This window comes from Phyllobates terribilis, unplaced genomic scaffold (genome assembly GCF_046119375.1).
Source record: "Phyllobates terribilis strain yellow unplaced genomic scaffold, ASM4611937v1 Scaffold_5__5_contigs__length_657084704, whole genome shotgun sequence".
Taxonomy (NCBI): domain Eukaryota; kingdom Metazoa; phylum Chordata; class Amphibia; order Anura; family Dendrobatidae; genus Phyllobates; species Phyllobates terribilis.
The window spans coordinates 395,882,442-395,907,727 of record NW_027362765.1 but is presented as its reverse complement, the minus strand read 5'-3'; the positions used below and the strand labels follow the sequence as shown (position 1 = coordinate 395,907,727).

The 25,286-nt window shown below is 47.1% G+C and overlaps 1 protein-coding gene across 2 annotated transcripts; it reads right to left on the bottom strand.

The window, feature by feature from the left end:
• Positions 1–29: 29 nt before the first annotated feature.
• ENTPD7 (ectonucleoside triphosphate diphosphohydrolase 7) lies at positions 30–24,408 on the bottom strand. 2 transcript variants are annotated; one of them, XM_073685011.1, is made up of 13 exons: positions 24,235–24,408; positions 23,380–23,550; positions 22,313–22,495; positions 9,148–9,353; positions 8,369–8,519; positions 7,871–7,974; positions 7,717–7,776; positions 7,267–7,415; positions 6,411–6,577; positions 5,904–6,228; positions 5,732–5,817; positions 4,457–4,618; positions 30–3,403 (listed from the first exon to the last, which is right to left on the bottom strand). In XM_073685011.1, exons 2-13 carry the CDS (start codon positions 23,385–23,387, stop codon positions 3,172–3,174), a joined length of 1,833 nt encoding a protein of 610 aa, XP_073541112.1. In that variant the 5' UTR covers positions 23,388–23,550; positions 24,235–24,408; the 3' UTR covers positions 30–3,171. The 2 variants fall into 2 exon arrangements, with proteins under 2 accessions (XP_073541112.1, XP_073541113.1); XM_073685012.1 differs by having other exon boundaries at positions 23,380–23,545.
• Positions 24,409–25,286: the final 878 nt, after the last annotated feature.

Here is a 25,286-nt window from a genome sequence, read left to right as displayed (position 1 = left end):
AGAAGTTGTGTGCAGAGACCACCGGAGACTTGTAAATCCACGGGTGACTTTTATTCAGATGCTGGGATCAGTGAGAACACAGGACAGATTTCACATTAAATAAAAAGTGGGAGTAGAAAACATGTTCCCTTTAAGTTAGGGGTTGTCCAGGATTAGAAAAACACGACTGCCTGTTTCTAAAAACAGCACCACTCTTGTCCAGAGGTTATTCCTGGTAGTGCAGCCAGCTCAGCCCCATTCATTTTACAGATCTGGACACTAAAGATTTTGGACAGTTCGGCTTCTACGTATCACAGAGCAAAGAAAAGAGTCTGAGAGGAAGGCTAGAACTCATTCATGGAACAAGGTTTCACTACAGATTAGAGAGTTTGCCTTCTACAGCTTCTACGTATCATTGTACATAGACCGCAGAATCAATTACCAGTGAGCTCATCTGTCAGCAGAGTCTCCAACCTTTATCCCTTTTAAGCTGATTTAATGAAAGTTTTGGTCATAATTTAGCTTAAAAGATGGTTCAGAAGAAGAGCGATAAGGGTTACAGATGAGCTTCTTGGTAAGTGATTCTGTACAGTGATACACAGAGGCTGCAGAAGTAAAACTGTTAAACGTTAATAAAACCCTACTGCAAAAATATACACATTTAACAAAAAAAAAAAATGTTCCCAAAGGTGTCCTTATCCTTTAAGTAAATGGTGATAACTGTCAATACTATACACAACTTGTGGATAAGAGTGGTGTTTGGTTTTTCTCCCAAAAATACAGCTTTAGTTTTTATAATCCTCGGCAACCCCTTTAATATAGCAAAAATAAACAGATTTCACAGCATGGACATGAAAAACCAGATACTGAGTGTTACATGGGGACAAACAATGATGGCCGCAGTCATCGTCTCGTACGTGATTCCACTGATGGGCGTTACTTCATTGTCTCCTAATACAGGTCTGTGAATGGCAGTGGGTTGATGTCTGCGATAAAGGATGAAGACCCCCTTTAAGCATCTTTGTAGGAAATGTCTGAGAACGGACATAACACACGTTACCAATGACATGATTACTGGGGAGTGTTACCCTTCAGTATGCCGGCCATAGTGGCAGTGTACTAATGGGGACAGAACCGGCTGCACAGTGGTAGTCAAAAATCTGTGGCTCTCCAGATGTTGGGGAACCAGAACTTCTATAAAAACTTATCACCTACCCACAGTAATGAATAGTGCTGGAGCGGACCCTTTGGACCCCCATAAATTATCAGGGTCCCAAGTGTGCATTGAGCGGTACTGAGCATGTGCGACCACTGCTCACAGCAGTGGTCGTTGCACATACTCACTAACGCTGCATTCACACAGGAGATTTTGGGACCCCTGTTCTCAAGATAAGCGGAAATTAAAGTACCAGGACCCCTAGTGATCATACATTTATCGTCTATTCCTCTTATAGGTGATAAACGTTACTTTTGGTACAACTCCTTTAATTCCGTATATAACTAAAAACAATAGTCTGTTTTGGATCTGCTCTACGAGGTTCTTGGTTGTAAATTCAACTACATTTCTTAAATGAAAGGGACTCCTAATTATTTATTATTTGTAATGTTCATCCATCCTATGACCGCTGCAGCCAATCACTGGCCTCAGTATGTACAAGTGTCACAGATCATAAAGTGATTGGCTGCGATGGTCACATGACATCACTGCAGGATCAGTAGAGCCGGAGTCAGGCTATGTGAGGTGCAGACGGACTTGTTTTTTTTCGTTGAAAACCTCTTCAGTTTTCGCTCCTTCTTTGGAGGAGTTTTTCTTTTCCTGCAGTATTTTTTTTTGCAGTTTTTTGTTTGGACACGGCTTAGTTTTGTGCATTTTCCATCAAAAGCCGTCTAAGTAGTGACATGCACTTTTTTTTCTCTACCAGATGTTTTTCAAAACCTGAAGCGGAAAAAAAATCCCACTAAATACTGAACAAAAAGTGCTTTTACAATAGAAATAAAAGCCTCTGCCTATATAAGTGTTTATGGGTTTTTTTAGCACATTTTTCGGGTGGTTTTTTTTTGGCGCGGACCCACTCCAGAAAACTCCTCAAAAAACTAATGGCCCATTTTATCTCAGTTTGTGCTGTTTTTCGACAACTTTTTGGAGAGTTTAGACACCCCTATAATGTAGATATGTTAACTTTATTCTATCAGATGGAGAGTGAAGGATCTCAGCTTGTGAGCCAGGAATGTATACAGAGGACAGGCACGCTCCGCTGAACCCTGCCCTATAAATCGAGGTATCGCTTCTGTAGCCCCCGCCATCATGTTTCTTATCACGACACCATTCTCTTTAGCTTATAAATACACTGGATTTTTGGAATGTAAAAAGGATTCGACTTTGGCTCTGAAACACGAGACCAAAATGTGACCGCCTGCCTCACGGCAGAAATAAAGGGTGAGTGGGTCACCTATACACTGTGGATATGGAGCCATTGGGGAATCTGATTCGGGACACAATCACAATGTAGCTTATCTGTGTCCAGAGCAGTTTAACGGACTACGACAAAATGGCCGCTTTCTCACCGTGTAGGTGACTGATCCACTTCACCCAAGGTTTTCTCCGCTGCTGATAGTCTGAAGCAAATAACAATGCTTATTTATCCTGATAGCAGCCGTTTAGGGATGAAATGGGAGAGTACCAGCACCACGAAGGGCAGAAGCGGCTGAACTTTTCCATAACCTTCATTGAAATTAATGAGTTTCAGAAACAAAATAGCAAAGCGGGAAGTCGGATGGAGATACTTCTGTCTCCGATAAGAAAGGCTGAGAGATGGGAGAGCTCCTTTTAAAAAGGATTATTCCTTAATTTTGTTGGGGGGCCGGCTGCTCAAGTGCTTGTTCAGATGCGATATCTTTGCTCCAGGTTCTGCCATGTGCTGATGTGATTGCTCGCAATAAAGAGGGATTTTATGTAGTGATAGACTTTGGTGTCACAAAGGAGACGGCTGTCAGCAAAAGAGAAAACACGTAAGGCCAAATTCAGACGTCCATGTGCGGGCCGTGACCCAAACCTGACAGCCTCACGTCCAGCTTAGGAGGCCCTATGCCGATCCATTCACGCACAGTGCTACACGAACATCTGAATCTGGCCTTACAGTGCATATTTAGCATTAAACCTCCATAACCCCAAAGTAGCAGGTTAGATCGGCACTATCTGGGAAGTGCAGGCTCTGCTACCACGTGAACCCCCTCCTCCAGTAATAACAAGTCCAGGGCGGAGGCCCGCGCCAGCCTCCTGTGAATGCGTCTCAGGCGGAAGATATACAGAATAATGGACAGCAGCACCACCAGGATGCAGGCGAAGAACAGGTAGTGGTTGTAGACAAACGAGATCCTGTACCAGCTGACGTGAGCCGGACGAGAGCCGTCCTGCCGGATGTCCCTGCAAGAAGAAAGACGCTGGTGTTCAAGGTGGAAGGACCAAATCTGTTACCAGACGGCTGCAAGATCTGTTTTAGGATCTTAATAAAGGGTTATGTTCCCATTTTAGATGGAGCTGGTCAGACAGTTCTTGTAAATACAAGAATTTTTGCAATTTGCTGCTTACTAAAAATTTGCATCTGTTCTTGAGACATTAACACTTTATTTATAGCTCGTTGCCTAGGAGACCGACCACCGCTGCAGCCTAGCTTGTAAGCAGTGCGCTGAGGCTGGCCAGGTTTAGGAGGTAACAACACGCTCCAGCAATCCTGGCAGGCGTCAAAACAGGGATTACAAGCTGAATAGAAAAGAGTTTGTAAGCGTTGTGGTGTCTGAGCAGCGGTGGTCGGTCTCCAAGGTAGCAAGCTATAAACAAGATAAAGTATTAGCTGATGAACAGACTAAAAATTGCTTGCATTTACAAGCAATTGTCGACAATACCCATTGTACCTGACTGCAGGATTTACGATCCAATCTCACAGTATCCTGGAGATCTATGCCATTCGTTTGGGCCAGCATACTCGTAATCGGGCTATAATACAGAGGCTCGGATGTGCCCACACTATAGCAGTCTGAATGATTCCTTAGGCTGTATGCAGAGATTGTGCATCCAATACACAACGTACAGACCAGGAAGCTGGGGTATGAGGAGCTGTTTGTGGCGTGGAAAGTGAGACAGCGACTCCTGGTCTCTGTGAAACCCCTGTTTTGTTAGAAAATCTTCCCTGATAGCACAGGCAGTATGCAGGGAGCAAAAACAATTCCTTGCATCTCAGGCTTCAGGTCCCCGACGGGGGTGAAATATATTTTTGCGCTGTAGATGCAGCGATCCTGCAGATTTTAGATGCAGAGACCCCTGCGGATTTCAGTTTAGAAATTTCCACCCAAAAGTAGGACTCAAGTTCTTCTGACCGTGCCACAGGGAGTCTCATGTAGGAATTAATGGCATCAAATGTAGGCGCTAAGACTATATGTATAGATTATTCTGTATATAAAGTCATTCCAGGTCACGTACCTGAGTGGCAGGAAGCGGGTTTTGTAAAGCATCGCTCCGAGCGTCCACTGCACCTCCTTGTCGTACACCAGCTGGGCCGTCTTCAGGTTTGGGTAATTGGAAGGAAAGTGGATGCCATCGTGAAGAACTTTATGCATCCATGCAGACTTAAAGCACTGATACCTGGAAAGCAGAAAGTTTGTTGGTTCATGTGCAGCTCCGACATGATCACCTGCATACGTGAACACAATTGTATTCTTATTCTTTCTTTTTCAACGGTCAGAACTTTTTTTTTTTTTTTTTTTTTTTTTTACATTTCTTGATCAATGCGCTACAAAAGACTTATGTCGTCGGTGGGATGAGCTGCACTTTATGAAGGTGACATTTTCTTAAATGTTGGAATTCAAATTTATTTATATCTATATTTGACAACAAATAAAGAACAAAAACAGTTATTTTTTACCACGATATAAAAATCATTACAGATGATTAGTGGTGAGCGCAAGTGCTCGTTCCTCGAGTTTGCTAGAGTGCTTGGATATGCCGAGTATCGCAGGTGCCCGAGTGACATGTTCGAGTCACCACGGTTGCATGTTTTGCGGCTGTTAAGACCGTCACAAAAACATGCGGGGATTGCCCGTGTTTGTCAGGCAATCCCTGCGAAACATGCATCCTCAGCACACTCAAGTAACGATAACAAGCACTTGCGCCCATCACTACACATGGTGCTAACAATTTATTGTACAACTTGTTATGCTTATTTTGCTACTAAACACTTATATTAAAAGAGAACCGCAAACTGAAGAAAAAAAAATTAAAGGTTTATATCATGACAAATTGTATAGGGTTTGACACTTTTTTTTTTTTTTTATATTTCATTTTCATATATAAAAGCATATATGTAGCATCATAACCAGTTAGTTTTACCTCTTGGGGTCTCTAAGGCTACGTTCACCAGATGCGTTTTTGAGGTTGCACCGTTTCTGCGCCCATTAAGTAAAATAGGTTACTTGCATTTTTCGAAAATACGAAGCGTAAAACAACTCACAGTGCGAATGTTGTCTTAATGTAAGTGATCATATATCAGCATGGGACGTAAAAATTATTTCTAGCAGCTTCTAGGAAAGTTCCCTTTAAACCTGCGATCGATCCTTGGACATTTGTGCTTTAGCAAATGCTGGCATTTTTTTTTCCCTAGATGTGCATTGAGCTGTTCCTCTGCACCAGAATTGATATTTTATTGGTAATGAAAGTATTTATTAAAAGGACAGAAGAGGCACGTCCAGAGTAACTTACTTTAGTCGGTGCAGGTCGGCGTGACCAGAGTACAGACCGTTGTTGAAGCGTTCGCTCAGGGTTGTCCAGGGCATGCTGCAATAATCCTGTTGACAAGAACAGAAGAGGAACATGTATGAACTAATATCACCGCTCTGAAGGACCAGTCGGTCGCTGGGTCACTACCACGTACCTTGGCGGCTTTGGAAAACTTCTGGTTATCATACGCTCCTCCCATGCGCAGCACGTCCTCCATGCAATAGTAAAACTCTGAGAAACCGTAGAACTCGCTGTTTGAAAAGTCGATGGACGGCTGGTACACGCCATTCAGATAGGCCTGAGAGTCATTCGATTTGGATAAGAGCGGTTCCAGGAGCTGCCGGCAGCCGTCCCAGTTCCCTTTGCCCAGCATATGGAAGTCCTGCTCCTGCCGCTGAATCTTGTCCTTATGTCCAACTGGTAAACATGGGTCCAAGTACGGCGAGCTGGGATTAATTCCCTTCTGCTCTCCCAACACTCTGCAGCAAAAAAATAAAAAAAGGATATGTTGTAGTAAGTGTACTAGAGGGACGCCACTCCGTTCTACATCAGGAGTCGAGCGGCGCTGGTCAGGTCGTGTTTGCACAAACCTATAGAGATCCATGAACCTATAGGGGATACTGCTAGTTTCTTCACACTGCAATGACTGGTTATAAAATACCTATTTTTGGTCACCGTCTCATTGAACACCGAGTCTTCGTAACGTTGACGGGCAAAGTTCCCTCCAAAGCCCAGGAACGTAGTGACGTACACCCTGTAGACGTGCTCGCTGTGCTGCAAATCACAACCCAGGTTGAACTCTGCCAGCAACATTTTTGCAACTTCCTCCTGGAATGTACAGCAAAGAATTACAGTTACACGTCTACATAAAAAGTTCAGCAACTTTGTACATACATTACTTACCCCGTACTGATCCTGAGTTACATCCTGTATTATACCCCAGAGCTGCACTCACTATTCTGCTGGTGCAGTCACTGTGTACATACATTACATTACTGATCCTGAGTTACATCCTGTATTATACTCCAGAGCTGCACTCACTATTCTGTTGGTGGAGTCACTGTACCTACATTACATTACTGATCCTGAGTTACATCCTGTATTATACTCCAGAGCTGCACTCACTATTCTGCTGGTGCAGTCACTGTGTACATACATTATATTACTTATCCTGTACTGATCCTGAGTTACATCCTGTATTATACTCCAGAGCTGCACTCACTATTCTGCTGGTGGAGTCACTGTGTACATACATTACATTACTTATCCTGTACTGATCCTGAGTTACATCCTGTATTATACTCCAGAGCTGCAATCAACTATTCTGCTGGTGGAGTAATTAATGGCTTCCCAGCAAATAGGGCCAGTGAGGAGAATATCATTCTTGGGGTAGAGCCTGATGTGAGTGCAGACGAGCCGCTGCACAATGTGACATCACGAGACATGTGGAGGTGACTGATTACGGGGCAGCGAGATCCATACACAACCTGCGGATCTGATGTGAGACCTGTACTTACATGTTCTGCAGAGGGGAAGGTCATCGTTTTAGGAACCTCATAGGCGATCTGCAGGGATCCGCCACCCATGTCTATAATGCCCACCGTCCTCTTGCGGATAATGGCATCTTCTTGTGCCCCTATAGTCACTGCAACCACCGCGTCTTCCTCTGCAAAGAAGAAGCATCAGAACCATCACACCCGAAGTCCTCCGACTGCAGAGCACTGGAGATCTGCCAGATAAAGCCATGTACACGGCAGCAGACATTTCTCCTCTGACCAGTTGTCCAGTCTCTCATCATCTTGTCATGGCTGATAATAGAAAGAAATTAAAAGGCTATGCCCAATATAAAAAAAAAAAAAAAATCACCTATCCAAATGACTGTGTGGGGGTCCGACCACTTGGACATTCACTGATCAGAGTTTGGTGGATTTACAGACTTTATAGATTATTCGCACATCTCCACTTACCTTCTACAACGTGGTCAAATCGCCCCAGTACAGAATTAATACTGATCCAAGCGTAAACGCCTGCAGAGGGGGGACACAACAAGGCACATATTACGGGGGGGCACATTGTCATATACACCTGAGACCAGAGCGGGATCAATAATCTTCAACATACCTTCTTGTTTTCCTGAGATGACCTCTGCGTGAGCTTCTGAGAAGAGGAAGCCAAACTCCTGGGGGACGTCCCTCACCAGATCCTGGAGGATGGCTGTCTGCTGACTGACCGGAGGACCATGCGTGGGCAGAAATAAGTTATTAAATACATTTCCAGAACGTAAATATTGACAGCCAAACCTTAGAATAGATCGGTGGAGGACAAACACCTGGGTCCACCACTGGTCAGATGTTAGCAGGTTCCAAATATTGGACTCCGACACTATGTAGTGGCCTGTTCTCCAGGACTGCGGCTCATCTGCTACATAGTGTGACCTGATCTGCAGCACCCGAGAATGACTACTACACGGTGTACGGAGCTGTGCCCGGACCTGCTAAGATCTGAACAATGGGGGTGCCGGGCGTCAGACCTCCACCGATCTCATATACAAGTCCCAGGAAGCCCCTTTAATACATAGGAATGATTATGTAGCTGCACTGCAGAGGAGCGACCGCTCACCTCTCTGGCAGGACCCTCATGCCCGCCGTGCACAAGATGTACAGGGGGGTCTCCTTGTGTTTCGCTTTCGGGATGTACAATGCTGCATAGGCTAAAAGAGGGTTCATGTAGTCGCTCGCTTTTTCCGGTGTAGCCGCCATTGAAGAAATTCCTAGAAGAACGGAGAGAAGGCGTCTGTGTATGTACAGATCTACTCAATGGAGGGAACATACCAGAGCCACAGCCACAGATGCAGGAACTAACCCTGATGTGATGGCACAAAAAAACTTTAGATAGCGACATCCCAAAATACTCACTAGGGGGCAGCACATACCCAATTATACAACAAAAATCAGCTTCTATAGCAGCTGGAGACACTGAATGGCATCAAGTAATACCCAGAAGTCAGAGCTATCAGTATACACATCAGTGCCGTACAGAGGAGCGCTGCACCATAGGCGCCGGCCGTCTCCTGCCACAGAGCCTCATCCCGCGCCCATCAGCCGCCGCAGAGCCTCATCCCACGCCCGTCTGCCGCCGCAGAGCCTCATCCCGCGCCCGTCTGCCGCCGCAGAGCCTCATCCCGCGCCCGTCTGCCGCCGCAGAGCCTCATCCCGCGCCCGTCTGCCGCCGCAGAGCCTTATCACACGACTGTCTGCTACTGCAGAAGCTCTTTATGAAAAGGATGGAGGTGTTTTATATATTAGATAGTATATCAGAATTTTCCATTTTTCTCTTCAAAAAGAGGTTCTGCAGCAACCAATGTTTTAAATGCAATTAACTCTGGTGACGCTTGGTACCTGGCTTGATCTTCTTCACCACAGGTTTGCTGCCTCGGTCCCTCATCTGCTTAATATCCAGGAGGTCGTGTGGGTTTCCGTTGTGCGGCGGCCAAAAGTAGACAAACACCCGCGATCCGCTACTACCGCAATCGATGATGATCCCATAGTTTAACTTGGTGTCTTCTGTGTCTGTGGCCTCCAAGTCTTCGATCTGGTCCAGATATCTGCAAGAAAGGAAGGGGTGACATGGAGGTGGCAGGAGAAGCCCTGGTCACACAGGCATTGTAGTGTGGACAACTACGACCGATCACAGAGCCAGTCTACCCCCTGAGCAGTAAAGGAGCAAAAAAATACTCGGCACTTTCACCCGCTATATATTTCAGAAGATGGGGGAATCCGGACAGTCATGTAGTTTGTGGCTTAGATCAGTTTTTCCTGCTTCCAACACATCAACTTCAAGAGTGGACTGTCCACTTATTGCCTCATAAATCCCATAAAATACACAGCACATATGAAAACCTTCAGTAAAATCCTCAAATGAAATTTCCAGGCCAATTCCCTATTGCAAAACAAGAATTGTGGATTATTTTTGGACGTTTGTCGAACATCATAAAACCTCGATATTGTAATCTGATATATATATATATATATATATAATTTTTTTTTTTTTTTATTAATTTATTTTCAATAAAGTTGTTATTTTTTAATCGATATTTACCTGGTGGTTTAAGGCTACTCTATTCTGGGTGGAACGACTCTCTGTTTTGGTTTGTCGAACATTGTAGAATTGTTCTATAAATGTCCAAAAATAATCTATTTTTTTTTTTCTGTGATCCGGAGGACGATGCATCGTTCCTCGTACTACGGATGGATATGAAAATTCCTACAACTGAAGGAAGATACAACTAATCCGATTCTACCGGGTTGTATAGATCGGCTAATGGGTCTAATGCACGCGAAAAGGTATTGACGAAGTCGGAAACGCTCCGCTGAGGATCCTAGTGGGGGAGATTATATTCCGCTTACATCTACAGCGTGTCTGTCTGCTACTCCCGGCTCATCTATTATATGAAATCATCCGGCAGCGAGCAGGGACGTTGGGTTTTGCTTGGTAAGCAGAAATTAAAATGGAACCACCAGTTAACCGAGTCACGGTGGGGAGATAATAGACTACAATGCTCATTAGGATGAGACGTAACGTCGTTAGGATCAGATTCCCTCCCAGTAATAGTGCCCGCTGCCTGGGGACCACTGCGAGCAGCCAGGACGGGCATTACAGCCCACTGTACGAGCATTCTGGGGTGACCATACTGACATGGACTGATCCGTCTTGTAGCTGGTAAGTAAAACCGCAATCAGGTTATTCTGTAACAGAACTTGTTCCTGCGAGCGGAAAACCAAACCGCAGCGTGGGGAAGTGATGGCTCTGCTGATACATTAGACCCGGGACACATCTGGCTGATTACTTCTCGCTCTGATGTTACACAATCTGTGGTTACATCATGTCTTGGCTCCTTTGTGGTGGTCTTCAAGGGTTCTTCTCTAATCCCTGTGTTGTAAGGGAGCATCATTAGGACCCCATTGCCGGATAACGAGGGTATTAACACGTCTGGAAATGTGCACGGCAAAAACTGCAGATATCTGTGAATCGCTCTGCCGGCGGGATAAAGGTATTTTGTAATATTTTAGCCTTTAATCCATTGTACTACAAGTTTTTGGATTTCCACTACGGGGCGGCTGATGCTTAAAAGAGTCATGAAATGAACGGAATTGTTTTTTGTGGAAATTTTGACTATGGAAAGATTATAATCAGGTGATGACTGAGGTGGAGAATGTGTTATAATTGTGATCAGTGATATTCTATCTACTCAATTAAAGCGTGTCCTTCTCTAAAAGAAAAAAAACACTGTAGAAAAACATGGTCTTACTGCCGTCATCTCTCCAAAAAGGTACGACTGCTTTCTGTGCACAAATCAGTCTTATAGGTCCAGGAACTGTCAAGATTCTCCTGCTACTTTCACTTGCCATCAATTCATTTTAAGTGGGCAGTTACTCTTCATCAGCATTCTGCCAGCACTACAGGGACTAGAACTTATTTTGCTTTACTTTCCAATATGCATTTTTCCTGCCATTGTCCAATGACTTGCTGCCCTGAAAGCTTGCCTCTCTGGTACATCTTATATACTGTGTAACAGTCAGGAGAGCAGGGGCAGTAAGAGACAAAGGCCCGCCCCCACTGCCCGTACAGAGGCAAAGGCCCGCCCCCACTGCCCGTACAGAGGCAAAGGCCCGCCCCCACTGCCCGTACAGAGGCAAAGGCCCGCCCCCACTGCCCATACAGAGGCAAAGGCCCGCCCCCACTTCCCATACAGAGGCAAAGGCCCGCCCCCACTTCCCATACAGAGGCAAAGGCCCGCCCCCACTTCCCATACAGAGGCAAAGGCCCGCCCCCACTTCCCATACAGAGGCAAAGGCCCGCCCCCACTTCCCATACAGAGGCAAAGGCCCGCCCCCACTTCCCATACAGAGGCAAAGGCCCGCCCCCACTTCCCATACAGAGGCAAAGGCCCACCCCCACTTCCCGTACAGAGGCAAAGGCCCGCCCCCACTTCCCGTACAGAGGCAAAGGCCCGCCCCCACTTCCCGTACAGAGGCAAAGGCCCGCCCCCACTTCCCGTACAGAGGCAAAGGCCCGCCCCCACTTCCCGTACAGAGGCAAAGGCCCGCCCCCACTTCCCGTACAGAGGCAAAGGCCCGCCCCCACTTCCCGTACAGAGGCAAAGGCCCGCCCCCACTTCCCGTACAGAGGCAAAGGCCCGCCCCCACTTCCCGTACAGAGGCAAAGGCCCGCCCCCACTTCCCGTACAGAGGCAAAGGCCCGCCCCCACTTCCCGTACAGAGGCAAAGGCCTGCCCCCACTTCCCGTACAGAGGCAAAGGCCCGCCCCCACTTCCCATACAGAGGCAAAGGCCCGCCCCCACTTCCCGTACAGAGGCAAAGGCCCGCCCCCACTTCCCGTACAGAGGCAAAGGCCCGCCCCCACTTCCCGTACAGAGGCAAAGGCCCGCCCCCACTTCCCGTACAGAGGCAAAGGCCCGCCCCCACTTCCCGTACGATATTTATGTAGGTTGCCTGGAAGTACAGAAACCATTTAAACAGGTTGCCCATTTTTAGAAATGTCATTAGGAAGCAGAGTAAATAAAGGGGGGGGGGGGGTGGGATCAGAATCTCTTTTTCTTGTACAGAGAGGACAGCTGTTACAATGAACGTCTCTCGTTCTGGAGGAACGGTCCTATCCTGTAATATACACAAAGCCCATTGAGGTGAATGGACAGTGTGATATGTGTAGTTTCGCCTGCGGCAGCCCTGCAGGAAAAGTTAACATTTTTCAGGCTTTCCCATAGATTACATTTGATCGCTAAACTGTCTTATGGCGTCAAGAAGCAAAGAAGTCACTTCTCTCCAAGAAAAACATTAAGAACAGACTGACGCTCTACAGGACATACAGGGACTGGACTGCTAAGGACGGGAGTAAAAGTTATTTTCTCTGATGAAGCCTCCTTCAGACTGTTTGGGACATCTGGAAGAATAATTGTCTGGAGAATAAAAGGTGATGCCGCCATGAGTCCTGTGTCATGCCAGCAGTAAAGCATCCTGTGACCATTGATATGGGGGGCTTCTCACCCATGGAGGGGGCTCACTCAATTTTGCCTACCATGAATAAAGAATGGGATCTAAACATCCTCCAAGAGGAACTTCTCCCGACCATCCAGGAGAAATTTGGTGATGAACAATATTTTTTTCCAGCATGAAGGAGACCATGTCACAGGACAAAAGTGATAACTAAGCGGTACGGTGAATATAACATTGAAATTGTGGGTCCGTGGCCAGGAAACGCTCCAGATCTCATCACTCCCATTGACAACCTATAGTCAATCCTCAAAAAGCTACAAACAAAAACCCTGAAACTGTGATAAACTCTGAGCACTGATGAGACAAGAACGGGCGGTCATCAGCCAGGATTTGGCCCATAAGTATCCAGCTGCCGGGGAGAAGAGCAGAAGTCTTGAAAAATAAGGTTCAACATTGGAAATATTGAGTCTTTGCATAAACTTGATGTGTTTGTCAATAACAGTTTAAGAGCTTATGAAAGGTTTATAATCGTACTTCAATAACTGTAGAAACATCTAACTAAAAGATCGAAAGCACTGAAGCAAACTGTAAAAAAACAAAATTTGTGTCAGTCTGAAAAGTTTTGGCCGTGACTGCACAAGAATGTCAGGAACCGAGGTTTTCTAGCAGATCGTCGGCCAGATCATCACTCTGCCTCCACAACTTGTGCTATTTCCATTGTGCACCCTGGTGCCATCGTTACCCAGATAAGATAAATCTGCACCCGGTCGTCCACATGATATACAGGGAAGGTGATCCATTAGTCCAGGACGCCTGCTGCTACAGCTTCATGCATAAGGCTTTGGAAGAGTTGCATGACCAAAAAATGTGTGTGAATTGGAGCAACTAGTGCCTCCTCAGAGCTGCGATTTAGTCACAAGCTCGTCACACACAACTCAACTGCAGTCTGTGGTGAGAGGGTCATGGAAGACTTGCAATCAAATAGCCATGTTTGGATTTTTGGTGGTTTTCAGCTCACGTAACGTTAGCCATGAAGTGGATGGAGGCCCCCGTAATGTTACAGAGCGGGGGGCCGAGTGCTGAGGAGCAGAGGACAGAAAAGTCCCCACCACTCAGCTGACCCCATAACTGCAGAGTCCAAACCTCCTCTGGTATCAGCACAACACTGCACCCCCACCGGGAGCTTCATGCAGCCGTACATCACCAAGCACAATGCCGAGCGTCGGATGGAGTGGTGTAATGCTGCCACCACTGGACTCTGGAGGAGACGTGTTCTGTGCAGTGACAGATCGCACTTCTCTATCTGCGTCTGATGGAGGAGTCTGGGTTTGGCGAATGCCATGAGAACGTTACCCCCACTGCATAGTGCCCCCTGCACAGTTCGGTGGAGCAGTATAATGCTATGGGCTTGTTATCAGGGGTCAGCATTGGGCCCTTAGTTCCAGTGAAAGGAAATCTTAATCCTTCAGCACAAGACGTTGTGGACAATTGTAGCTTCAGCGCACAAGGTCCATACAGACAAGATTGGGGGAGTTTGGTGGAAGAACATGACCCGGACCTCAACCCCATCCAACACCTAGAAAGGAGATAGTGGGCCCGACCTTCTCCTACAAATGCTTTTCTGGATGAAGGGGAAAAAAATTCCCCCAGACGCCTCCAAAATCCGGAAGCCGTTATATTTTCAGAGGGGCCGACTCATTATTAGTGTCTATGGATGTAGAATGGAAGGTCAGAAATGCTTCTGTATGTCCAACTAAGCGGGGGCACATACTTTTGTCCATATAGTGTATTGTCAGATTACAACTCCAGTAGAAAATTCGTTGTCATGTAATAAGACTAATAAGTATTAAAAGCCGAAGTCTATGCAAACAAAGGGGACACAATTGGGTTCCCCTCCCTACGACATCCATGTGCCCTCATTGGTCCTGATGAGACGACCTGCAGACACTACAAGTGCCAGCTATCCTCCTGTGAATCTGGTCATCCTCAGTGACAGCTGCACAGCAGTAATCTGCACGAGCCTCCATCGCATTCTCACACCCTTTGATGTCTGCACCAGGATGTGACCCCGATTATGGTTTTCACCAAATTATCTTAAGACAAGAGAGGGAAAAATGTCTAATGAGTCAACGGTAAGACGGATAATTATCTAAAGACTTTAATCGTTTGCAAAGTTTTTCAAGCCTCCGAACAGCAGCTGCCGAGCTGGGAATCACTTCAACAAGTGTGAAGGCATATGGGACTTCACCGCCACGTCTGACCCTGGAGACAGCTGCGGGGAGGAGTGGGAACGGCAGCACCTGGCGGGACGGCAAGAAACAGGGCAGCGAGGAACGCGCGTCATTAGGTTACAGGACAACACTGCAAAGTGTGAACTGACACTAAAACAGAGTTAGACTCCTTAACGCCACATATTGTAATATATGTATCCTTTATGATAGCTTGTTAAGCGCTCCATGACGAATATCTATGTCTACTACCTGTAGGAGCCCGACTGACATACACAAGGCGGTGAACCTGCAGGGATTGATGAACACATTACTCCCCGCAGTTTAAGCCCTAAGATGCTGCTGGCAACAGAAAACAACAGTATTTAAGTAGACAGATAGCCGAGCTTCGCTCAGACATCAAACTTCCCACCCCCATCACTATTGGTCTAAAAGAATTTGAGCATAAAATATGAAAATAAAAAAAATCTAAAAAAAAAAAAATTTAAAAAAAAATATAGAACCAGAAAAGGAAAAAAAAAAAAATCTATAAAAAAATAAAATCGTAGTTTAGTTTTTTTGCCACATTAATATTTATGTAAAAAGAAAACAAAAGACACATAAGCAATAATCGCCATGTTCGTAATGACCCAGCTATAAATATCTCACTTTATTTAATCCCTGACAAAAGACAATGCCAAAATTATTTTATTTTCTTTTTCCCTTTATAAGCCTCCAAAACAATGCAATAAAGAGGCATCAAAAACATACTCCAAAAAAGATCCAATGACAACCTCATGCCGCAATAAACAAGCCCTCGCGCAGCTCCGTCGCCGGAAAAATAATAATAAAAAAAAAAAGTTACGGCTCTTGGGATATTGCGTCACACAAAAATTTTTTATTTTTTTCCATTGGATTTTATTGCACAAAAGTAGAAAAATGCAAAAACAATATAAAATATAAACAAATGTTAAATTTTATTTCCTAATTGCTGTTTTTTTTAATGTTTTTTTTCTTATATTCCCTCCGACCTCTGAAAAAAAATAAAAGGATTTATTGTATTCCAAAATGGCATCTTTAAAAATACAGGTCCATCTAGTGAAAAAAACAAGCCCCAATATGGATGTTAGCTGAAAAAGAGGGAATTTTGGTACTCACAGTAAAATCTCTTTCTTGGAGCCTTCATTGGGGGATACAGGACCATGGGTGTATGCTGCTGTCGCTAGGAGGTTGACACTAGGCAAAAAAGGAAAATAGCTCCTCCTCCGCAGTATACACCCGCCTACAGGCACCAAGCTCACCAGTTAGTGGCTAGAGCAGTAGGAGAAGCATAAAATAACCAACTATGCAATGCCCAATGGGGCACAACTGTGAAAAACTAAATGAGATGCCCAACAGGGCCAACAGGACATAGGTCCAAACACAAGGAGGGTGCTGTGTCCCCCAATGAAGGCTCCAAGAAAGATTTTACGGCGAATACCAAAAATCCCTCTCTCTCTCTATCGCTTCATTGGGGGACACAGGACCATGGGACGTCCCAAAGCAGTCCCTTGGGTGGGAGAACAGAAGATAGTCACAGACTAGGTCAGACTGCGGCAACTGCCGCCTGCAGAACCTTCTGTCCAAGACTGGCGTCAGCCGAAGAATAAGTGTGGACCTTGAAAAAGGTGTGGAGTGAAGACCACGTCACGGCTTTACAGATTTGAGAGGCCGAAGCCTGATGGCGGACCACCCAAGAGGCCCCCACCGCCCAGGTGGAGTGAGCCCTTACTCCGGGAGGGGGAGGTTTGCCCGAGATGCGATATGCCTCCAAAATGGTCAAACGTATCCAACGGGCGATGGTTGACTTGGAAGCAGGGAGACCCTTGCGATGCCCCTCAGGGATGACAAAAAGGGCATCCAAGCGCCGAAGGGAGGCCGTTCTAGAAAGGTACACACGCAGAGCTCTGACCAGATCCAGTTTGTGCAGGGACTTTTCCCGTGGATGCACTGGAGCAGGGCAAAAGGATGTCCTCATTAATGTGAAAAGCGGAAACCACCTTTGGCAGATAGGAAGGCACCGGCCTGAGCACTACTTTGTCTTGATGGAATACCAGAAAAGGCGACCGACAAGAGAGGGCTGCGAGTTCAGCGACCCTTCTAATAGAGGTAACAGCCACCAGAAAAGCCACCTTCCAGGAAAGAAGAGAGGCTGGAATGTCCTGAATGGGTTCAAATGGAGGCTGTTGTAGGACGCTTAGGACCATATTAAGGTCCCATGGTTCCACTGGAGGGCTATAGGGGGGACGCCAGGTGGGCCACCCCTTGTAGAAAAGTCCTGACCTGAGGACGGCTAGCTAAGTTACGTTGGAATAGAATGGACAAGGCCGAAACTTGGCCCTTGAGAGTGCTGAGAGAGAGTCCCGCCTCCAGGCCAGACTGAAGAAAAGCCAAAATGACTGGCAAAGAAAAGGACATAGGAGTTAGCTGATCCTGTTCGCAGTGACGAAAAAAGGCTCTCCAAGTTCTGTGGTATATGCACGAGGTAGCGGGTTTTCTGGCGTTAATTAGGGTCTGAATGACATTGTCAGTAAAGCCCGCCGTCTTCAACACCGCGGCCTCAACGGCCATTCCATTAAATTCAGAGAATGATAACTCTGATGAAGAATAGGACCCTGAGAGAGGAGGACCGGACGGTCTGGTAGTCTCCAGGGGGAGTCGACAAGCAGATTTACCAGATCTGCATACCAGAAGCATCTGGGCCAATCTGGGGCCACTAGAACTGGTACTCCCTCTGTCTTGACCTTTTTGATGACTCGAGGCATCAAAGGTAGAGGTGGAAAGAGATAGGGCAGTTGGAACTGTGACCATGATATGACTAGCGCGTCCTGGGCGATTGCTAGCGGATCCCGGGACCGAGCTACAAAGGACGGAACCTTGTGGTTTAACCAGGACGCCATGAGGTCGACGTCCGGCGTGCCCCACCATAAGTAGATTTGGTGAAACACCTCGGGATGGAGAGACCATTCTCCTGAGGCGCGGCCCTGCCTGTTGGATCGTGATTGTGATCCAGAGGACTTGGAGGAGCGACCCTTTGGGCGCCAGTTAGGCGTGGGCCTAAAGGAGGGCTTACGACTGTCCCGCTGTGCTGGAGTATGGTCCTGTCGAGAGGAGGGGTTAGGTTGAGCGAACTGACGAAAGGACCGTAACTGAAGGGGGCGTCTCCTAGGAAAAGGGCGTTTGGGTCTGGGCTGGGGGAGAGAGGTGCTCTTACCCCCAGTAGCATCAGAGATGATCTGGTCTAGCTTGGATCCAAACAGTCTGGAACCTTGAAAAGGAAGATTAGTTAGAGATCTTTTGGAAGCCGGGTCGGCGTTCCAGGCTTTAAGCCAAAGAATTCTACGTAAGGCAACGAGATTACTGGAAACCCGAGCTGAGCATGCAGCGGAGTCGAGGGACGCCGTAAGTAGATATTTTCCAGCGTGGCCGATTTGATAAGCTAAGTCGGCCAGATCGTCCGGGGAGGCCCCTGCTAGGATGCCCTGTCTGAGCTGTTTGGCCCATGCGGACACCGCTTTTGATACCCAAATTGAAGCAAAGGGAGGTGCCCGCGGCCTCAAAGGCTGACTTAGTGAGGGCCTCAACCTGTCTATCCGTGGTATCCTTAAGGGAGGAACCATCTGGAAGAGACAGTACCGACGGGCGGGTCCACCGATGGGGACTCCGTCCATTTGCTGACAAGGTCATGGTTAAAGGGGTATAGGACGTTTAACTGCTTCTTTCCTGTAAAGCGCTTTTCTGGATGCTCCCACTGCTTTTGAAAAACACTGTCAAATTCTGCATGGTTAGAAAAAGTGCGTGCAGGACGCTTAATCTTTTTGAAGGAAACTGAGTAGTCCCGGGAAGGGCTCTCGTCTTCTGTAACATGCAGAGTCTGATTGACAGCCGTTATAAGGCTGTCTATCATGTCCTGGATCTTAGAATACTGGTCTGTATCGGAACCAGAGTCTGAATCTAAAGCAGAGTTAGATCCCGGGGCGACCTCCGGGGAAGAGGTGTGAGACGCAGGGAGCATCTTGGAGTCTGGAGAGTTGGAGGATGAGCTTGTGTGAGTCCGTTTCTGAGAACGTGCCATCAGTCTGCCCTTGTGAGGAGGGGGCAGTGGTGCCTGCGAATCGTCTGTGGGGACGTTCGGAGAGCTGGTGGCCGTGGATAACATAGGTAAACGTTCTGGCAAGCGCTCTAAGACCTGCACCAGAGATTGAGAAACCTTGGTGAGGTCAGAGACAGACTGACATAGCAACAGCCCACTCCGGAGGGGTGGGGGTTACCACGTCCTGAGCGGCGGGGGATCTTGGGGTGCCAGCATGGCGGGAGGTTTGCAGGTCGAGCAGAAGGCCGTAGTGAGACCCGCGGGCCACTTAGTACCGCAGAGAGCACAGGCGTAGTATGTGACAATGTGAGAGGGACGAACTGAGAGCTCCCTGGGTTTGGGCATATGTGCCTGACGAGGGATACTGCAGAGGGGGGCGCTGTGAGCAGGGAAGGGTGGGGGTCAGTGTCAGGACAGAGCCTACCCGATCCTGCAGAGAAGCGGTCCCGTGTCCCCCTGAAGGCTCCGAGGAGAGGCTGGAGCAGGTCACAGTAGGTGTCGACGGAGTAGGGAGCTGCGTGCAGCAGAGTGATGGCGTCGGTGTAGGGGGAGGAGCAGAGGACGCTGCGTTGATGACGGAGCGCGTCGAGGCTCCGATAGGCGGATGGGAAGGGGGGCGGGCTTGAGAGGCCCCCCGTTGATAGGTCCGTGGAAGGCTCGAAGGCGTGACGGAAGCGTCACTATGCTCCTCGGCCCTGGTTGGTCAAATAGGAGGGGGCGTATAGCAGTCGGAGCGGGACCGCCCACCGGACACGCCCCCCGACTGAGAAAAGCGCGGCAGATTTGCCGCGCATAATGAAGAAGAAGGAGGAGGAAGTGGCCCAGGGAAGAGCTGTTAAGCGCCATGTTTGGTGAGAGGGGGAGGGGGGAGGAAGGCAGGTAACGCCGGAGGACTGGGACCTACAGCTGAAAGACAGAGAAGTACCTGTCTTAGCGGGTCTGGGAATCGTCCGCCCCTTTGTCTTTCTGAGGATGGTCTCAGGATGCCTTCCTGGATAGGGGGGGGATCCTGGCTTTTCCTCCTTCCCGCACTGTCCGGTCCTGGACAGTGCAGGAGAAGGTGTCAACCCAAGAAAAACTGGGGGAAGGTCACCCGCAGGGACCACCGCCTCCCTCCCAGGCCGCTCCGAGGAGGGGGCTGGGGTGGGGAACAGGCTAGGACTGGCCACCGAAATCACCCTGAGACACCCTAAGGTGACAAGGGATAAGTCCTGCCCAGCGGGTCCAAGAGTGGGCGATGTGGGGGTAGCCACACTGCTCTCTCGGTTGTTTGTGGGTTAACAGGGGACGCAGTCCTCCCTGTTAGCCTGAAGAGCTGTATCTGAAAGAGAAAAAACAAGGATTAATAAACACAACAAGGTTGGATCTGTGAAGATCCAGGTCTACCTCCTACAGACACTAAGCTTAAACTGGTGAGCTTGATGCCTGTAGGCGGGTGTATACTGCGGAGGAGGAGCTATTTTACTTTTTTGCCTAGTGTCAGCAGCATACACCAATGGTCCTGTGTCCCCCAATGAAGCGATAGAGAAATTAAACCACTTAGAACACAGTGATTAAAAATAAATCAATAAATGTTAAATTAAAAAAAAAATAAAAAAAATTAAAAAAAAAAACAACTGTATAAAGCACCAGTTATTTTATCTCACAATATGGGAGCATATTTGCTTGGAAGTGTGTTGTGACTGTCTGTGTAGGGACACAGGCGTCCGTACAGAAGAACGCCAATGTATCCACACATTTGTAGGAGGAATTGGTGAGGTGAGAAATCTGAATTGTGCCGCTCAAGAGAAGCTTCAGAATTATAATTTTATGTGTGGTACAAGTATTTAGCAAGGCAGCCCAGTGGCTCAGTGGTTAGCACTTCAGCCTTGCAGCTCTGGGGTCCTGGATTCAAATCCCACCAAGGAAAACATCTGCAAGGAGTTTGTATGTTCTCCCCGTGTTTGTGTGGGTTTCCTCCAGGTTCTCCGGTTTCCTCCCACACTCCAAAGACATACTGATAGGGAATGTAGATTGTGAGCCCCAATGGAGTCAGGGATGACAATGTATATAAAGCACTATGAAATATGATGACATAAATAATACTAAGAGACACATTTCCAAAGAAGTGACAGTTTCTCAAGTCATACTTAGTTTTCTAGAATGGGTTGGATAACTATGGCATAAAAAGGAACCTTTTTTTTTTTTTTTTTGCTTCAAAAACATACTAAAAATAAAATATTCAGGATTAACAGATGTAACTTATTTACATGCACATATCGTTGTATATTCATGAAATATTTCTGAAACATCTGACTAAGTTCAGTGGGCGATTACAGGTATAGCTGCTCCTGTTCTCAACAATTAAGTAGGAAATGTGAGAAGGAATTGGTAACGGGAGGTGATCACAAGAAGAAAAGTTCCTGTATCCTCCCCCCAGGAGTCACTGGTGGCGGCACAGGGAACGAGGTGACAGCAACAAGCTGTAAAGTGGCTGATAACATGAAGAAAGGTTCCTGCCTCCGTCCCCTGGGAGGACTGTACAGGACAGAAATGACACTGACAGGGTGTGAATGTGGTGATAACAAGAAAAAATCTCCCAGAATTGGAGAGTAGAACTCTTCTTCTTGTTGTGCCCGGAATATTAATAAGATGCCAAGATTAAAGATCTAGGTCTTGTACTGTAGCTGCAAGAAGGGTTTAGAATAATGGCCTGTTCTTTGGCAGTGAACAGGTGCTGGATTACAGGACTTTTATCCATGCAGAAACATTACGTAACTTTCTAACTTGCTTTGCAGATAATATTCCTTGCGAAATTCAAGATGTCGGTGAATGGAAACAATCCTTTTCATATTCCAAAGCCAAGATCAGGTCCCAAAGACTCACCATGTACTACAGGGATGGGCAAGATCCAGCAGAGTTGGGGTCTCTCTTTGTTAGTGGCCATGTGCCCTGGCAGATTGTCCCACTATTGAGGGATGGGCAGCCAACTTCAGGAGAAAGGCTATTGTGGGGCAATCTGTGCATGCAGTAAAATCAGGGCTGTCAATCAATGAAGCAGAGGGATGAGCTGTGGGAAGGTGCTCCGGAGTGCCCACAGTGCACCGAACATTTAATTTGCATATTATGTCAAAAGATCGTTTTATTAAAAAAGTAGCCGCAGATTTTTCTCAGGGCAGAGCGCCCTACATGGGGTTCAATGGTATATGACGTTACAAGAGATATTACTAACCTCCTAAATTGATGATCACGGACCGCCCTGCCGCCCCAGATTGTGGGGTCTGCAACAGTCACCAGAATAACCAGGAAGGTTACAATAAAAATCACCAGAATGGCCACTCGCTGCCGGGAAAACTGTGTGACAGAGGGCAGGCTGCAGTGCCAGGACACGGGAAACAAGCAGGAGAAACTAATCCTGAAACACAAGAAAAAATAGATTAGTAAAATGTGCCAGCTTCCTGAATAACAATGGATACCATTTGGGGACAATTTTTGGATGCATGTAGTTAGTGCTTAAAATCACTATTGCAATTTGGTTTAATTTAAAATGTTGCACTATTTGCCTTCTATAGCCGCCATGTTGTACTGTCGTATTGCGGGCTGCAAAATGAGCTAACTGAGAATCCATCAGTGAGCTCGTTTTGACAGTTTATGGGAGAAACTGTGGATCTTTCCTGGGTGTCTCTGATTTATGACTGCATCAAAATTGAGTAAGGTGGGAAACAAAGATCCAAAAAAAGTCAACAGTTTAAAGAAAACTAATTACAAAAAAGAAGAAGTTTTAGCGCCAAATACATATATTTAAATAAAAAAAATTAAATTGTTCCCTAAAAGGTGAACAACTCCTCAAACTTTTTATTATTTTAAGTAGCTGACAACAATCAAAATCTTCTAACAAGATTGTAAAAGCCCAGGTAGTCAAAGACTCAGGACGTTCGTTGATTAACCCTTTTTTTCCACATTCATTTTCCCCAACCAGCTGTTCCAAAACTACAACTCCCAGCATGCCCCAACAGCCTGAGGCTGAATTTTTGTGTTTTAACAACAGCTGAAGAGTTGGAAATCCAGAGCTGCAGCTGTGGTCTCCAACTATTACAAAACTACAGCTCTCAGTATCTTCTGACAGCCGGGGCATGCTGGGAGTTGTAGTTTTAAAACAGATAAAAAGTTGCAGACTGGACAAAACTGGTCGGCAGTGATGCATTCTCATAGAATTAGTGATTTTGCGACACCCCCCCCCCACCCTCATCCTCTTTGCAGCCCCCCATACACCATAATTTTTGAATTTATCGTAATTACCTGGCCATAGATCCAGTCAGCTGCTCCTCACATCTGATGTCCACATGTCACCTCTTACACCGTGTGCCGCAGGGATGTGGAGTCACATATACCAGCATTGCCGCCGCCGCCTCCTGCTGTCCAGGCTGGGAAGTACATGAGTCACACCTGGTACACAGCCGTCATTCTGCCCTGGTACAAGCAAAAGTGACGTGACAGAAGTGTTGAACATTAACCGTGCAGATAACGGGCAGCTGACACTCTGGACGGAGATAACCACGAGGCGCCACCAGGTAGGTGCAGACATATTAGACCAGCAGGACTGGGTGTGTATGGAGCTGTGCCAAAGCACCACTGATGGTAGATGCTGGGAAAGATATGGGGCGAGCAGATGGATTTCAATTTGTCCAATCCATTATTCTCATGGAAGACTTCCACCAGGGGGCAGAACGGGCCACAGCCACTCGAGGCTGCCACCTGGCGGCGGAAGGGCCCCACAGTCCCTCGGGGCTACCTCCTGGGGGTGGAAGGGCCCCCTTGAGCTTCTATGTGGGTGGAGGGCACTTTCACCACTGGACGCTTAGGGAGCTGGAGGGAACAATTAGAAAGACATCTCCTTCATGTGACAATCCCTTTAAGCTAAAAATGGGTATTATTAACTCAGAGCATCAGTGCCCCCCAGCTCCGACCAGCGGGTTGGATGAGCCACCTGCCCCCCCCGTGCTCCTAAGTGGGTAGAGGGCACTTGCACCCCTGGGCTCTTAGGAAACTGGAGGGGGAGGAGTGAATGTAATACAAAATAATATTTTATATATTTACAGACAGTAGTTCGGCAGTCTATGCTGGGACTAGTAGTTCTACTACTACATAACCTACCTGTCACTATTGCTCAAGCATCAGTCTCCCGCACAGGGTCACTATCCTCTCCCCCCCCTCACACACAGCTCCCATAGTGTCCGCAGCAACTTCACCCGGAAGTCAGGAGCCGGTACTGCGTGCTTCTGCGACCACGTCTTCAGCTTTTCTTCTTTTTTTTTTTTCTGAAAAACTTTATTGACTCCGCAACATCGTGCATGAACAGAGACACGTGACATGGCCTGTATAAGCCAGGGGCCGGCGGCGGATAAGCGGCGAGTGCAGTGTGGGGGCTCACCCGCTCACCCGCTCACCCGCTCACCCGCTCACCCGCTCACCCCTAGAGAGCAGGAGTGCCACAGAGATAATACAGCTGCAGGCTGGAGTCTTAAAGGAAAACTGCATCCAAACCTTAAAGTTCACTTTTGGGGATATTTTCCTGGGAATAGGACCCATTGCTGCATTGTACTATATATAGTGGGGTGCACCTCAGACAAGCAAAGTGATAGCCCAGCAGCCGATAGCGGCCACTGACTGGCTGCAGGGCTGACTGGCAGCAGGGCTAATGCAGCATAATAATGGCTGGTGAGCCCTGGCGCCAGTGACAGGGAGTCAGCGTATGGTGGTTTGGGTTTTGTTTTTTACAATGGAGACTTTCATATAAAATGTGATTCGTTTTTTCAGTTCCCGCCAATAAATGTGGAAATCAAGTCTCTGCTGTGTTACGACCCAAGGAGCATCTTTCAGAAATGATTGTTAACTTGTATTTTCTAAAAATTCCATTAAGTCTATGGACACGATAACCCAGTTTGGGGGATCAGTCCTAGTGAAAAGAAAAATGGAGGCTTTGGATCTGGCCAGTGCGGACATTGTGGCCTGTACTCAGACTGTGAATTTTGGACATGTGAAACGGGACTTAAAGCACCACTCCAGCGTTTGTTTTTCAGAGCTGGAGTGGCGGCTTCACCTTTTACCAATGCTGCTCTAGTCCCATGGCAATGAGCAAACCCATGCTGAGAGAGAGACCCCTTACTACGACCATTTGCAGCACCAAAGTACGGGTCCCCATTGAC